General features: G+C 35.0%; 1 protein-coding gene across 12 annotated transcripts in view; it reads right to left on the reverse strand.

Moving 5' to 3' along the window:
- Nucleotides 1-1,017: 1,017 nt before the first annotated feature.
- Nucleotides 1,018-16,895, reverse strand: part of CEP170 (centrosomal protein 170) — a 106,877-nt gene continuing 90,999 nt past the window's right edge. For 10 of the 12 annotated variants that reach the window (XM_072856471.1, XM_072856480.1, XM_072856478.1 and 7 more), the window contains 6 exons: nt 15,669-15,846; nt 14,079-14,246; nt 13,848-13,936; nt 7,484-7,577; nt 5,058-5,109; nt 1,018-3,365 (listed from right to left, as the gene is read on the reverse strand). In XM_072856471.1, the coding sequence (XP_072712572.1) occupies nt 3,079-3,365; nt 5,058-5,109; nt 7,484-7,577; nt 13,848-13,936; nt 14,079-14,246; nt 15,669-15,846 (868 nt within the window). In that variant the 3' untranslated portion in view covers nt 1,018-3,078. The remainder of the gene's footprint in view (nt 3,366-5,057; nt 5,110-7,483; nt 7,578-13,847; nt 13,937-14,078; nt 14,247-15,668; nt 15,847-16,895) is intronic. The other 2 variants (XM_072856476.1, XM_072856474.1) reach the window with 1 other exon arrangement.

Here is a 16,895-nt window from a genome sequence, read left to right on the forward strand (position 1 = left end):
GTCTCTGCATAACCTTGGCTCAAAGTATAGTGGATAGATGAGAATATTATGCGGTAAGAAATAACAAAATGCTACACTATCACTTACATAAATGCGGCTCTGCGCAGGAGAATATTAACCCAGAAGTGCATTCCCCTTACTTCTGCAAAGATAGCAGGATACTGGCAACAAGTGAGGAAACAGTAGCAGCCAATGAAGTTGGGGAATATGAAAAAGTCCTGAACACCTGGAAAGCCCTTCTAACTTTTCCACGTCTTTGACTATAGCAAACTGGCATCTCTGAACCTCAGTAAAAATCTCCTGCCCTTCTAGAGCTGAGTGCCACTGAGTGTCACTGTGCGCCACTAGTGCAGTCTTAATGCCATCAGACTGGGGATACAAAGGAAAAACAGGTGCATAGAAGCAAGACCAGAGCTGGCTGCTGCCAAGTCACAGCAAAGCTCGGCGACACTGAAATGTGTAAGCTGGGAAGGAATTCTTGGAGCTTTATACTAAACTCACAGTTTTGTTCTTGCATGAAGCTAGCTACAGAAGAGGAAATTTAGTGTCTTGCAGGAAAGTACGTATGGAGTCAAAGCAGGGACAGAAGAAAAAAAGGCACCAGTCTGGAGCCAAATCAGAATGTTCAGTAAAGTTTTCCAATATATGAAGCAGAAAGAAAGCAGTCTGAAAAGCAACTACTGTTGCACCTGCAGGTGCATTAAAATTAATTTCTTTTCCTTCTACAAAGGGAAACACGGTCACTATTCGGTGACCGGCATACTGGATTATTTTTGCCTCTAGCTTTGCACACAAAAATCAATTCAAGTGTGGAAACGAACCTGAGTACGGGAAAGTGAGCCAATACCATCAGCACAGAATAAATGATGCAGCAGCGGCAATAATGTAACTTTTTCCGGAGGAAAGACATTTATGAAAAAATGTAATTTCCTATTTCTTCCTGCAGTTAGACTGCAGGAAGACTGTGTGAACTTCCCAGCTCTCAATTACATATTCACACATTTGTAAAGTTCCAGAAACACTTTATTTAAAAATGGAGTTGTAAATGCATATAACAAAATAACATACATAATAAATGTAACAAAAATAAATAAGGAGAACATGTTCATACAAAATAAGAACATAGTAATGCAAAATGCTTATTACAGAACGTAAAGGTATAAACGCCTGAAAGAACACAAACAGAATCTCGCATGAAGAGCCTGCACCTTTAATCCTTCCTAGCCATTTCCTACTTTCCACTCGAGTCTGCGGAAAAATTATGTTCCCAAGCATTAAACAAAAGAAGGAATTATGGTGATGGTTTGGTACACTCGGTTTTCAACACCTAGCTCTGGTTTCAATTTATTTTTGCCCTTCTGCACCTTCTAAAACTTGTCTTGTAGCCTCTGTAAACTAGTGTAGTTCAGGCTTCCACAGTTAGCTGGAGTAGAGCATATTGAGTCATACATGAAGGCTGTTTGCTTTTAATTTTTTTAAAGAAAATATGAAATCCATTATACAACAGATTAGTGGTTTTGTTTTTACATCTCTACAAAAAAGTTTTTGCATTTTTATTAACTGGTCCAACTTTTACTGACTTCTGAAAGCCTGTACAATTTAAAAGTGTACAGAAAGTAGTTTTTTTAAAGAAATGTCATATAGGATTATTGCTGAAATATTAAAGACCATTTCATAAAAGCTGCAAAACTGTATCTTTAACCTTAATATATAGAGACTGATGCAAACATAGGAAAATTCCAGTCTATTAGTTACATTTAACAGAAATAACATTCCTCCAAATTACAGTGTTCTGGAAATACCAAGTAATTTACTTTTATTTTTATTATTATTTCCAAATGTTAAGTTACTGGGACAACTTATAAGGAAAATAGGCTTATATAGGAAACTTTAAATAGACTTGCTTTTCAGTGATAGAAGCAAAATGTCTATGTTAGCAGTCGTCTTCCAGAATCCTTTTAAATATGTAAGACAGAGACAGCTTTACTAGCAAGACTACAGGAAAATATACAGAAGCAAATAAAATCATTTGCTTGGGAGTGCATCTATCGATCAAGCAACTTATGACAACTCTATTTCCAAGTCCCCTAAAGAAAATTTTACATCTCATGATCATTCCAAGGACCAGTAATTTCTTCTGTAAGCTTATGTTGCATTTGCATTGGTGAGAGCCCATTTGCCTCAATATGCTTTAAAATGTCCCACGTTGCTGTATGTTTAAATTTGTTTCCTAGTTTCAACAAGCATTTGGACAGAAATGAGATATGAAATACTTCTACTTTCATTGACATCAAAAAGACATTTGAAGAAGATCAAAAAGTGCCAAATAGTCCTTTCAGAAAGTGGATTAAAACACTGCAATGATAATACAAGTACAGTATTATCAGTTTTCTATGTACACCAAAACACTGCTTGCTGTTTAATGATATTGATATGTTCACCTATCACTCCCAGCAAATCTTAGTGCAAACATAATATGTGAACTTTGTAAACCCCAATACAATTTACGCAGCAACAAGGTTATATAAACCACAGAACTGTTTGAGATTTTCAGTACACAAGAATGAATGCTTTCTGAAATCTGTCTTACCTTTTGCAGTAATGTGTCATTGTAGTCAAAGATAACGTTTCCTATATAAATCATCTAATTCAGAATCAAATGTAACTGTTCAACAGTTCTGTACAAACTTTAGTGGAGGAAGTCCATTCATTAGAGCAGCTTGGCAAAGAGATTTGGGGTTTCAGTAACATTAAATGTTAGACTGCTTGCATGGCTTTTAAAAAGAAATAAATCTATTAAGGGAAAACTGCTGATATAATAATTGTTTTGCAAAGCACACAACCACAAAGGGCAAACCTGCCACAATCTGCTTTCCTACACTGGTATCTATGCATATCTTTATGATTTGAAAAGGATTTGTGTGACAATCAAAGCATCACAGTTAAAGAAAACTGGTTTAATAAAACAACTGCTGTTTGACCAAGCCTTTTTTTTTTTAAATTACAAAACCAATATTGTAATTTTTCCTTTATTTCTAAGCATTCCACATGAAAGGTTTCTGTATCAACACTGAGATGTCACTCACGCAGGGTGGCATCTTCCTCTTCCCCATCTGGGTTAAACCTGTTGAAATGTATGCTGAAATCTGACTCAGATTCAGCATTCTCAAATTCAGCTGCAACAGGGACAGCGGGAGGTCGAAGAGCCCGAGCTTCGGGCTGGCAGTTTGGCTGCACTTGAGGGCGGGTACTTTGGGAAACAGGACTGGACTTCGGCTTCGGCTGAGCTGGTAAGATGGGGCTGGCGAATCCCAAGTTGCTCAGAGCATCCAGGGTACCATCAGGGTCGATCATAGCATTAATTGCTAAACAATCAAGAAAAGATGAAAGGGATAGGGAAGAAACCATAAAAAACACAGTTTTCTACTACCATAAAAAATACGAAAATCCTGTTCTAACACTTTTATTTTATGATGACAGACATGAGCTTTTATGTGTGTTGCCCACTACAAAGGAGTGGTGTATCTAACATATATGTAGCTGATACATATATTTAAAAGCATTTACTACATATATTACATTTTACATATATTAAAACTTTAGATGAAATGAAACTGCACAAACTAAATGCTGCCTGATGTGTGGATAGGAAAGAGAGATGACAAACCGTCTACGATTAGCTTATAGGGACTGAAAGATGGGATTTTTAGTCATGTTTAAGGGGCTTTTTCTCTAATATTACCATTATTTTATGCTTCACTCAACGCACCCCCCCCAAATATCCATAGCTGCTAATTCCATGATTGAATGAAATTTGTATAAAAAAGCAATCATTCATCCTTTTTAATGCATAATGATGGACTTACTGTCCGTCCCCCTCCACATAGTGAGGGCAAACTGAAGCACCTAGTACAATTTCATTTTACTGTACTATTAACATTGTCACATTTAACAGAACCTCTCTCTTTTTTATTTCCAAAACTGTACTAACATCTATTCAAACACCACTGCGTACACAAGGAAATGATCTTGCCTCCTTCTCTGGGCCTTATTTCTGTGTTATGTTCTCTAAACACAATATAATTTGTAATAAATCAACATTTTTTAATTATAGCTGAGCATGAAACAAATACTAATTTGTCTATAAAGGTGGTTAATGATTCCTCCTGAAACATTCTTTTTAAAAACATGTTTTATTGTAGGATTAAATCTGAATACTAAAAATTACAAATATCAGAAGTTTACAACAAATATAATAATGATTATATATAAGCATGGACCGCTAATCCATTTGACCACTCCAAATTAAACAAACTAAGTATAAACAATACACAAATAAGATTGTAACTTCTTTTTAAAATATACTCAGTTTTTAAGTTGATTTTGATAAGTGGAATATATGTCTAAATAGCAGACTTTGTAAGCACAACATAATTCTTTCACTTTGTACAAAGATGAAGTCTTTGCATGTGAAAAGCAAAGTAACTTTTCTATTTTGTAGTCTGTGGGCTCCACAATTACAAAGAGTGGATTCAGCAGTGCGAAGGGAAGATGTCAAGAGCTAATCCTAAATTTTCATTTTATTGTATCAGATAAAGTTTTTTTTTTGAGATTTCCTATAGGTTATGGTCCCAGTGCATTCCTTATACTGAATTGTGCTATACGTGAGGGTATTACTGATGTGCAAAGACTATTTTATAAAGCCTCATCTCGGGATTCTCTATCACCTACGCTTCAATATTTACCCATAAAAATATTTCTATTAAGAATGTTTCACAAATAATACCTTTGGGATTTTCTGGACTCTTTCACTTTTAGTTGAGCCTTTTCTCACCCATATAAAAAGATATCATCTCTCTCCTGTTTTAAAAGAATTCAGTGATGTTTCTTTACCAAATGTGCCAGGAATTATATATTAATGTACATAACTGATAGTGGGAATATATTTTAATAAAATGTGATAACTTTGTTTCACGATATACATATATAGAGAGATATATATTAAAAAAATTTAAAGCAAGCAACAATCAAAGAGAAAAGTGAGAAAAGATTTGTACCTTGCAGCTGTTTCTCAACTCGTTTCAATTCCTGTAAGATTGATGATATTTCCTGGGAAAGAAACAAACGTGTTTCGTTAAGGAAAAAGACTCAAACTACCTACCAGTAGTAAACAATCCCCCTCCCCAACCTTTGCAATATGTTATTTGGGTTGTCCCTCCTGGTATCAAGAACACCCTTGCTGGTGGTGGCCCAGCCATGTCCACCATGGGTCCTGGGCAGCAGTGCTTGAGGCTGGACAGCCGTGGCCCACTCAGAAATCAAGAGCTGCTCTGCATTGGCTGATTGCTAGGGTCAACAAAACCTCACTCTGTCCCTTCCTTATCTGCCTGCGCTACTTCTTCTCAAGCACAGACTTACAGACTCCATGGTTCTGTAGAAATGGGTAAAAGTAACAGCAAACCTTTAAAGGAAAGTATAAACCCACTATTAATGGAATAGGGTGATCTATAATCGTGTTCAGATGTGAGTCAGAATAGTAAGATGACTGCATCGGGATTTTGTCTGCAACCATTGGGCCCTGTGCCCACGAGACCCTGTACAGCACACCAATGTTGGGTCCTCAGCGCTCGTTTGCCTTACAGATTTTTCTCCTCTGTGCTGCACTACTTACTAACACAGACGCAGCCACAGCAATGCACTCTGAAACACAATAATCATTACATGTACCACATCTTAAATTATAAATATGTAAATCCTACAATTGAAGGATCCTACACTGAGGAGCACTGTTAATCCAAGTGCTGAGGAAAGCTATCAGTGGTCTTCAAAAGCTGAGAATTTTCAAAGGCACTGATTTTGAAAACAAATTTAACCCATTTCAGAAACCCATTCTGTACTAAGTAATGTGATTTTTGTGGTTGGCAAAGAGATTTATTACCTTGGATTTTACAAAGTCATTATCTTTAAGCAGATTCCACATCTGAGTTGACATAAATGTCTCAAGGACAAAAGAAACATCAGTTACAATTGTCCTCTGTTAGCTTTTAATAACACTCTGTGGTAAAAATAAGCACTGCATTTGAATAATATATTGCTCTGAAAACTGAGCAGGAACTTGAAAATCAGTGCATAGACAAAAAAACCCCCACCATACACTTTCAAACAATGCAGGATGTTTTAATGCATTGAAAAAAAATTTTGTAAAATGCTGAACTTAGTATACAACTAATGTTTTTCTTTTTTAATGAATGCCTTAAACCCCCATATTTATGGCATTTAGAATACAAAACACTAAACTCTGATCTTGTTCTGGAAATGGATAGGATAAGTAAAACTCCTTATATTATCATATTTCTAAAATTAGAAACTTCAGTGAGTAACTTGCTTAATTAAACTTTAAAAAAAACAAACCCAAAACTGTCGGTGTATTGAATAAATTATAACACTGAATTACTAATGATTGCTTTTAAAAAATACACCATTCTGCAGAAATTACGGACCAAGTTTTTAATACTTCCAGGAAAAATCAATCTGGATGCGTTTAATAACTCATGATGAGCTAACAGAGAAGTGCTAGCCAGTTCAATGCCAGAGGAAATGTGTTCACCTTCTGCTTCTGAGCAGTCCAGTACAAAATATGTCAGAAGGCATTTCCTCTCCCACCTTTCCCTCAGAAAAAAAAACGGCCTCTGTAAGTTGACACTCTTAACAGCGTGATACTCCAGATGGCATAATGTAGCTAGACTCTCCACCTGCTCTCATACGCAGAGATGTTTTTCAAACCCTATGCTCTGTGTTTAGAAGCAGAGGAGAAGCGTACTAGGAAACAACATGAGTGTTCCGTTCCCTCACACTGTCACACAGTTTGGTCATGAAATGGCCCTAATTAGGCAGGAGTAGAAGACTACATGAATCAACTAGAGTTGTAGGTGGTACCCTATGGTTATCACTTCCACACAAAGCCAACAGGATTTTTTTCATTGCAGAATGCTTTATTGCAATGTGTCTACAGATTATTTTCATTCACATATAACAAAATACAACTATTTCTCTAAATATTAATTATCAGTATTAATGGTATTAAGTATTACATATTAATATTAAGCGTTAATAAACAGTAAGTAAAGTAGTCTTTAGATTGTAAACAAGTTAATTCGAAAGCCATCCAACATTCAAACTAATGGTTGTTGCCTTTTGTTAAACAAAAGTACTGATGGTCTATGTATAGTCTGAACCCCTTTTACTGCATTCTTTATCTGAGAATTTCCCCTGAACAATTACTTAAGAGTGTTTCTTTATAAGATAGTATGTTTTAGTAATTATTAAAGAAGATTAGGTTTATTCTTGAAATATACTGAGTGTCTCAATAAAACCTTTTAAAGATTTTTGCCTTCATATCATTGAAAATAACACATTCCACTACTGATTATTTGTAAATTAGATAAGAGGCTCATTCAATCCCAGAAAAGATAACTATTCATACCATGCTTGATGTTTTCACAATAGGAACTTCACTTTCAGCTCGCAGCTTGTTCTCAATTTCTTCCCAATTTCTGTCTTTGTCCTTAAATAATATTCTAGAAGAAAAAAAGTCAAGAACAGTATGTTTAAAACTAAAACTGAAAGATTAGATACATGATACAAGAAAGCAGCATAGGGAGCACTGAATAAAACTAAAATCTGAAATATTGAAAACTGACAGAATCCAACCATACAGTTTAAATTTTCAGGGAAGCATACAGGGTTTCAGCAACATCATTATTATTGACATTAAAATGGCAGTTCTGTAGCTAAATACTTGCTTATGGTGTTGAAAAGACACAGCTGATTCTTTCCTCCAGACATTTTTTAAAAAATCCAACTATTTTATAGTAGTCAGAGAATTCCCTATTAACACTGCATTTTACAACAATTGCAAAACAGAAGAGAAAAATTAACAATGGTAAATAAATGCAACTCTTTTACATTTGGATTTTATATTAATTTAATAAAAAACAAAACACTTCAGAAAATTAAAAGAAAAATGCATTTCATAGAAGTTTTCATTGAAAAGTCTCAACAAACAAACTATATGTACATGATTTAGTAATATAAGTATCACTTGTATTAAGTGTTTAAAGAAGTCACTTCCATTATTTGTAAAACCCCAAAGCATACTGTGAGGTTCCCCATTTTTTATGTTTTGCTTCCCTGCTGTGATAAATGATTTTTGGTTTCATCGTCATATCATAAACATCATTTAAAAGGTCTACATTTGCACAATTGGGAAAAAAAAAAAGAATGTGCAGATATTTAAGGTCTTGGTATTCATTTTTTTTTTTAAGTGACAGCATGATGACATAAAGGAGTCCAAATCCACTTCTTCTCTAAATGGTATTTCAGAGTTAAAAGTACAAAAATAGCTGCAGTAAAACTGCTAAGCAAACAAACAAACCAATTTAAAATTGTGAACAAAAAGTAGTACATTTTAAAGAAGTTATTAGTGTAGGTAGGTGTCTGAGGAAATAATTTTCAAGGTGGAAATTCATGATACCTTGCATCTCATAAAGACTAAGAATTTGAAAGAAAGCTGGGAGACTTAGTACTGCATTTCTGTTAATCTTTCCTCAGTTATTTATACCCTATGGAAAATCCCACTCTCTATTATTACCCTGTCAAGAAAGTCTAGTTTTTCAAAACGTGTACCCCCTATATTATCTTATCAGTACACAGATGTCTGTAGACAGCCCATCCAGAAGGTGCTTTAACTCCTCTTCTGTCTTTGAGGTCTTCACTCGCTGCTGCTTCAGAACATGTTTTTGTCAGATGTTTCACTGAGAGGAAGTGCTACTCTCATGACACAATGTCATGGGATCGAGGCAAATGACCACTTCTGCAAGTGACTTCAGTGTATTAATGTACGAAGCATACAAAGAGTAAACATTAAGACATACTTCTTCTTGGGGAAGGAAAAAATAAATTAAAAGTAATCACAACTACAGTGAATAAAACATGAAACACTTGATGGCCTCAAGTAGTGCCATCATTTTGTAACAAAGCTGATCATCAGAAATTGACAAGATTGCTTTTATTTTCTGGAAGGGAGTGCAAAAGCTTGCAAAGCCATATAACTGCAAACCTGGATACCAGAAAGTCCTATAACAATGGAAAATTTAGGACTTGCCTGACACTGAGGAGTTTAAGTAAAAAGCAGAGCCAATTAAATCCTTTATAGGATCTTACACTAAAAACCAGGCAACTCCTGGAAATATTTTGATTCAGCATACAGAGAATCTTACACAGCTATACTTTCCATACTTTAATAGCATTTATATCACTCAGGAAATCAGCAGAAACATAGAAAATAAGGCTTTATTTAGCAGTAAACAGCTCTAGCATGAAAAATATAGAAGTTATTGTGACACTGCTTGTTGTTTTCATTTACCTTCTTGCTCATGTTATATTAAAATACTTCTATCTTTATGTATGTGATTAATGCCTTCGCTTGTATATGTGGTGTTTTCAGCCTTACTCTCTTTTAATGTTCTTACTTCTCTTTTACAATCTGAAAGCTTTCCATTTCATAGGTCATTTTATTTAAAAAAAAAGGGAAAAAAATTAAAACAGTAATTCAAAAAATGTTATTATTTCCACTATAAAGTGGACAGGCCAATTTGTTTTTGCTATAATTGGAGGAAGCCTATTTCATTTTTACAAAATTTTTTTCATTTCTTCATTTAGTACATTTTAACCTCCCGGGGTCTTCATCTCTGTCTCCTTGCTCTTCCTCCTTCTAACTATACTCTTTATATTAAAAGAATGTATTTATAAATGCCTGCCACCTTCTGCTCTTGCCTTTCCCAGTCCTACTTTCTGGGGCAAATCTGCCTGAACTTTCTTATTTAGTTGTGCTCAGTCCCCATTCTTCTTTCGTTGGACTTTGCAGGATGCACAGCAAACTGCAGAGACTGACAAGTAGTACCTGCACTGACCTGAATGCCTTGCCTAGATTTTGCCTGACTGAAGAGGTACTTTCCTGCTACAAAGTAAGCTAATAACACTGCATTCACATTGTAGAGCACTGATAAAACCACGCAGGGCTTCTCACTGCAAAACCTACTTACCTCTTCCCTCCATAATCTCTGAAAATTCCTGCAAACTCATTATAATATATAAAAGACAGGAAAGCAAACAAACTGCATACCTGCTTCCTGAGAAGTAGTAATTGTTAGCAAAGAACAGGTTATAGGATACATGGCAAGAATGCTGCAGAATTTTTAAATATAATGTAGTTTTGTGTACATCAGTAGATAAGGACCTAACCAATTATACAAAGTAATGAATAAAAACAAATTATAAAAAAGTAACTTAGCAATACCCAAGCTATGACCTTATCCTGAATAAAATTACAAATATATAGAGGATTTGGTGAAAGGAAAGAACCAGATACCTGAATCTGGTTCAATCTGACCACCACACTAGGACGTGGGGGGAAAAAAACCATTTTGGCCAGCACTGGGAGAAGCTAGCTGAGGAATACAGCATCCAAAGCTTCTCTCAATCCTATTTCTTAATATAAGGTAGGAACAATGACAGAACTCAGTGGAACTCAGAACATTATCTATAAATTAGAAAACAGAAATGTCAGCTCTAATGAAGTGGGGAAGAAACTAGTCAAGCAAAAAGATATATATTTCCTTTTACCCTCATATTAATTTATTTTCATGATTGATTTCAGCTCATTTTAATTTCTGATAGAAAATTTAATTTCTATTAATTTAATTTATATTGTTAATTAATTTAATTTAATTTAATTTCTGATAGATCTGCTTGTCAGGAATGACTGAAAATATTTATGTTCTTAATACTTTAGCCAAAGTGAAACTGGTCTTTTTGTAAAGCTAGCTATTGCAACTAAAACATAACAGAAAGAAGAGTGTTCACATTCCCAGGAACCACGTCTTTCCCCATTGGATCCAGACAGGAAGGATGTAATTTTTTAATATGTATGATGCAATTTGTAAGGACCGTAATTGCCCTATGCTGTCTGTGCTCTTGGGAGAGAGGTTTACATTGGTGAACAAGAAAATTTGAAAGAGGGCTTTTAAAACACAGTCAGGCTTACTGGCTTACTCTTATTGGTGCCTCTATAAATTTCTCGTCTCCTTTCAGGTTCAAGTACTTTGGAAAAATAAACAACTGCTAGCTTGACAAATCCTGATTGATTCTCACTGTATCTGTTCTGGGCAGAAATTTTAAATGGCTTAACTCCAGTAAAAGGAATAAAAGCACACCAGCTGGTTGAACTCACGTACATCAAAACAAAGCTGAGGTAAAATCTGTAACAGGTCCTAGCTGCTTTATATGCTCTCTAAAAACAACTCTAAAACTATTGTTGTTTTTCTGATTCAAAATACTAATGACATTATGAGTAACATCATATTATTCAAATCCATTCTGAGTAGCCGGAAAAGGAAGTTTTGATCACAGCTCTGGGGAATATGCTAAATAATTGCTTATTAATTAAAGCTTCTCCACTGTATTTTTATAGAAATATGCAATGCCACTCTCTTTAAATGTATATAAAATGTTTATAGGTATGCTTATATTTATAATATCATACATGATCACATCATTATTACATTCATTACAATGTAGCAGACTTACCTTTTAAGCTCAGAAAAGTAATCAGAAAAGTGTAAGACTTGATTTTATAGTTATCTGCTTTTCTCAGAATGAATTTGCATACATAAATTTGTTTTAACTCACTGTACTGAACTCAGTTCTTTTACGTTAAGTAAACTACAGCTGTGCTAGCAACATATTTACAGATCAGAAACTGCCAACTATCAAGAAAAATCAGCACAACGAAAAGAGTAGAGTATCTACTATCTACTGCTTCTGAGGAATTTAAGATACATATCATCCTAGACGCCTACCACAAATAAGTCAGTCAATAAGCAAGATTCTTGTTCCAATGATGCAGCTTTAAAAGGAAAAAAAAAATATATTGGTAAGCAGAGTTCCTTACAGATGTCACGGTATTTTCCCAGAGAACTATGTGCAAAACAAAACTTAATGTAATATTTTGTTTCTATTTCCAAATTTCAAACGCCTTTTAAAATGACTTTCAAAGAATGGTCACACTTAAGTACCTCTTTGCAGGTATTTATTTGCTCATTTTTTTGAGATCAGCTATTAAAGTAAATGATAGCATGCAGTCAGAGGCTGATTAAACTTGAACAAGTTGTGAACTTTTGCATAATTTGTAATGAATTCTGCATAATGAAGTTGAACTCTGTTTTGGCACAGCTTTTGAGAGTAACCATATTGTGCACCTGCATTTCACAAACTCATTTGTATCCAAATTTTACACAGCAAAAGACATTTATGTCTTTCGTTTAAGGATATTCAGTATGATAAGTAAAAATAGAATGATAAGTAAAAGAATGTATCTGGGGAAACCAAAGAGGGAAAGGCAGCAAACAGCATATTTCCAATATTATAATCCTGCAGCCTGAGAATGGTGACTTGGAAAAAGAGAAATGAGATCAGTATCAGCCCAGGAACATGTTCCAAGATAGTGGAAATAAGGTACTCACAAATGTTATCTGTAACCACCAGTAAAAACAACACACAAACCCCCTTAGAACAGAAATAATAAGAATGGGCTGCAGGCTTTTAAAGACTTGATTCTTCACTCAGTGACACTCTTCGTACTAGAAATAGCAGGACTAGAAATGGCAGATAACCTACAGTTTTTACCAATTTATACACATTTTTTTTCTTCTTGATTTCTATGGTCAAGCCTTTTTTGGTTCTCCCACAAGAATATAACCTTCAGATATGTTAGTATTGTGCTACTTTTACTAGTTACATCACCCTATGTGAAAGTAAATTTGTGATTTGGTGATTAATCTGTCACCCATCTAAGATTTCAATATCTGACACTTCCTAGACAAACTCATCAATTACAGTATTTTCTCACATTCAGAAAATTATACATGAAGTTCAGCCAAATGACTTTCTTATTTTTAATGACTGCTATTTTTAAATTATTTACTGCACAAAGACATGAAGAAAGACATGTGAATTATACAATCCTGAACTTTGTATTCAGAATTTTCATTTATTCTTGTCAACCAAAGTGGTCACTAAATGGTTGTATGCTCATTCATTCAAGTTAAATGGAGCTGTTGGTAGAGCAACATGTTATCATTTTTGACATGTCTATACTTCCTGTTAGCTACTATGACATTTTATGCAGGAATCTAACTATCTAAGCAGGAATTTTCAATTAAAAATAACAGATGGTTACATCTGTTATTTTAGATTTAGAAATCAATAGTGACCACATTGTCTCCAGGGCAAGTTCTTTTTCAGAAGGATTTACTGAAACTGCTCTCCTCTGTACCACCATATGTTTTTCTTCCTAAAACGGGTGATCCCTACAACAACTTGGCAAACATACAGAGCCCAGTTTTACAGTTCAGCAACATTTTAACCTTATCTTTTAAGGAAGGGAGTTTTACAAGACTTGCATAGAGGTTGTGTAGATTTTGCACAGCATTTGCATGTGTTGGAACAGCTCCTCTGCTGGAAGTATGATGGATATTGTTCCGTGCATGTAAACTTTGCTGATATTTATCTTCATATAATATGAAATACACACAAACAATAATGGAAAAATTATTAATCCCAAATCTTTCTGAATGCTAAAAAGGCCATAAGTAACATTGTTATTTTTAAAATACAAGTTGCTACTAAATACATTTCCTCTATCTGTATTATACATATCTCTTCTACTAGTAGGAATGTTGATGAGAGCAGAACGTTTTCAGTAATAACAATAATTTTTAAAAACCCACCTGATTTTGCCAGCTGTTTTGTCTATGGATTGTCTTATCTTGCGAGAAAATTGGAAGACTGAGGACAACAACAAACTGTCCCCCATAACCTGCAATAAATTTTCAATAAAAAAGGATATTACTAGTTTAATGGGAATTCAATACAAACAATTCCATATATTTTGAAATCTTAAAAGCTTGTAAAAGCTTAAAATAGACACATTACTAGAGAGAATCCTGTTGTGTACTCACTTCATCTCTGCTCCAAGTCCTTCTCCGGGTAATTGTTGGGGGATCGAGGGCATCTGTTAGCTGAGGTCTAGCATCATTAGGCCGACCATTCCCCTCTGGTGGTTTGGCATGCACTAGTGGTGGGATTTTTCTAAAATTGAGACTTTCATCAAATACTCGGTCAACCAACTGGGGGGGTTAAAGAAAAACGCAGTTTATGAAACCTACTGGATACATGCAAGATCAGATTAACATTTTTTTCCTTCTGAAACAGTTTACAAGAAGCCTATCAAATAAAAATCATTCTGTTGTCTTGCATAGTATAAAATGATGCATCTCTTATGAAACAATACCTTGTAAAAATGAAGGTCTTTTTTTCAAATACCAGACACACATGGCAAAATTAGACTACCCCACAGAAATTTTGCTTACGGGCAGGTAACATAATAGTTACCTATAAACTGGTATTGAATAAGTTATTCCTTCGATTAATGGAATATATCTGTGGAATTAAGTACAGTACTATCAAATTTATTTTTTTTTCCAGATTAGTCACAGTGTTACAGAAACAACTATACCTACTTAAAGGAGATACTGCCACCTGCAGTAGTATATACACATTGTACAATATTTTTTGAAGAAGAAAATAATTATTTAGTAATATAAAAATCAGAGTGATCTAACTGGATCTAAGAAAATTAGCACTTTACTTCCTTAAAGTTTAGCCATAAGTCCACGAGAATTAAAACCAAAATCTATGTGAGTGCAGTTACAATTTTTCTGAGCACACAACTCTCAGATTTCTGATCACTGTTTATATCTTTTTTTCCACAGAAAAAGACAGTATTATACTAAACACAGTAAACTAATGTATTAACCAAACTTTATGCACACAAAAATGAATAAACATATTTTGAAAGGAATACTATGAAGAAAAAAATGCAGTAAACATTTACAACATATTAGGGTGAACTGTAATATGGTAGAAAGTGATGATTTAAATTCAGATTAACATGTTTACCAGCATTAGACCTGTGATGGTTACTAGAACAAGTTAGTCAATATATTCATAGAACAGCACACCAGAGATAGTCAAAGAAAATAAGAATTAGTAGAAGCACAAGGCAAACTTATTTCAAAGCAGTTTTTTACAGTTATTAAGAAAGAAAATCTAAAGTTATTATTAACTGATGGTACCCAAGTATTTCAGCGTTCAGAAGACAAAACTTTAATGTCACCTGTGAAAAGAGGGACTTTTTTGTTTTTAATAGCTATGCAAAGTATTAAATGTATACATTTATATATATTTGTGCATACACACTAGTATCTTTAAATGCACTTAGATACTATCCAATGGTATCTAAGGCTACAGACAAGCAAGAAACAAATAACTATCTTGTCCTATGTTTCGTGGAAAAAAAGAGACAGACAGATAGTATGCATCCTTTTCACAAGCTGCGTTCATAGAATAATTTCTGGGTTGTTTGTTGAAACATAAAGGAACTTTAACTCAAAAAACAATGTAGAGATCATGCATACGGGTTGAGTGGAAATAACTAAAAAAGGCTATGCAAAAAGCTAAAAGCAAAAGAAATAAAGAAAAGGAAGAACCTTATGCATTTCTCCATGAAGATCTCCTACCTCTTCTCTAGTGTCTATGGCAGAGCCAGGGGTGGTGGCAGCAGTGCTTACTGTGGTACTGGGGGCAGTGCCTGATGAAGTCACTGAATCTATCTCTCCTGCTACATCGTTGATTTCCCGTGCGATGAGGGCCAGATCTTGACTGATCCTAGTAATAAAGAGAGTGTTACATTCTCCCCTACAAATACTTCTGGATCAGTAGAGCCCAGCCTGCAGCCTTTGAGCTTCAAAGTTCTAGTTCCTGGTAACTGTGCTACGAAAATGTGTATGCCCTTCTAAACTGAAAGTTTATTTGTAGACCCATAAAAGAAAATTTTTAACTGAAGCTTTTAACATGCCTTTCTAGAGGAAGAAGGTAGAAGGCAATCTCAAAAGACAGAGTATCCTTGTTTTCTTTGTAGGATTCCCAGGCAGAGATGTGTGCAAATTGCAGTAAATCCAACACATGGGATGCACTGGAAATATGCTGAAAATACTGCACAGATGACCTGTGTACATGCAGTAAATCTGAAATGTCCAGAACACATTTAATTTATACCTCAGTTTATCTACTTGCAAAGAACTTCTTCAGGACCTCTGATTATCTAGCAGCCCTGCAGCTTGCTCAGATCAAGCTGCTTACATGTCTGAAATTCCAGACCAGAACCCTAAATCCTCAAATTTAATCAAGAGAAGCTTGCTAGTTGGAAAAACAGAACATGCCTGTAAAAACCTGGATATGATAGCACTACACAAATACATCTGAATTCTCAGCTGAAGATTCCTTTTCCTTTCTTCTGATCTGCCACATCAGAAAATAGCTCTGCTCTGTATTCTGCTCAGCAGAGGGAGGAAGCTTGCCTAGCTTTGCTTGTGCTACTCCTCCCCAGGACAACCCAAAAGAAGGAGGGGGGAAAAAAAAAAATCCAAAGCAAAAGCTAAAAGCCCTCTACTAACTGTGGCATCCTGAATCTCCAGCTCAGATCAAGCAGTTCAGAAGACCTAGAATTCAGAGCAGCCCAACAAGTGATCCCCTTTCATACTTCTGTCTGAGAGGACTAAAGGCACAGAAGTCACAGTGCTAATTCTGCACCACCAAGGACTCTGTGAACAGCAGCACCCACCACTTAACTGGAAGGAGTTGCACAGCCATGTGACAGTGATGCACACTGTGCTGACCAGTGCTTGTTAAAGCTGAGCTTCCTTCTGCTCTTTATT

The sequence above is a fragment of the Ciconia boyciana genome, chromosome 3 (assembly GCF_034638445.1).
Source record: "Ciconia boyciana chromosome 3, ASM3463844v1, whole genome shotgun sequence".
Taxonomy (NCBI): domain Eukaryota; kingdom Metazoa; phylum Chordata; class Aves; order Ciconiiformes; family Ciconiidae; genus Ciconia; species Ciconia boyciana.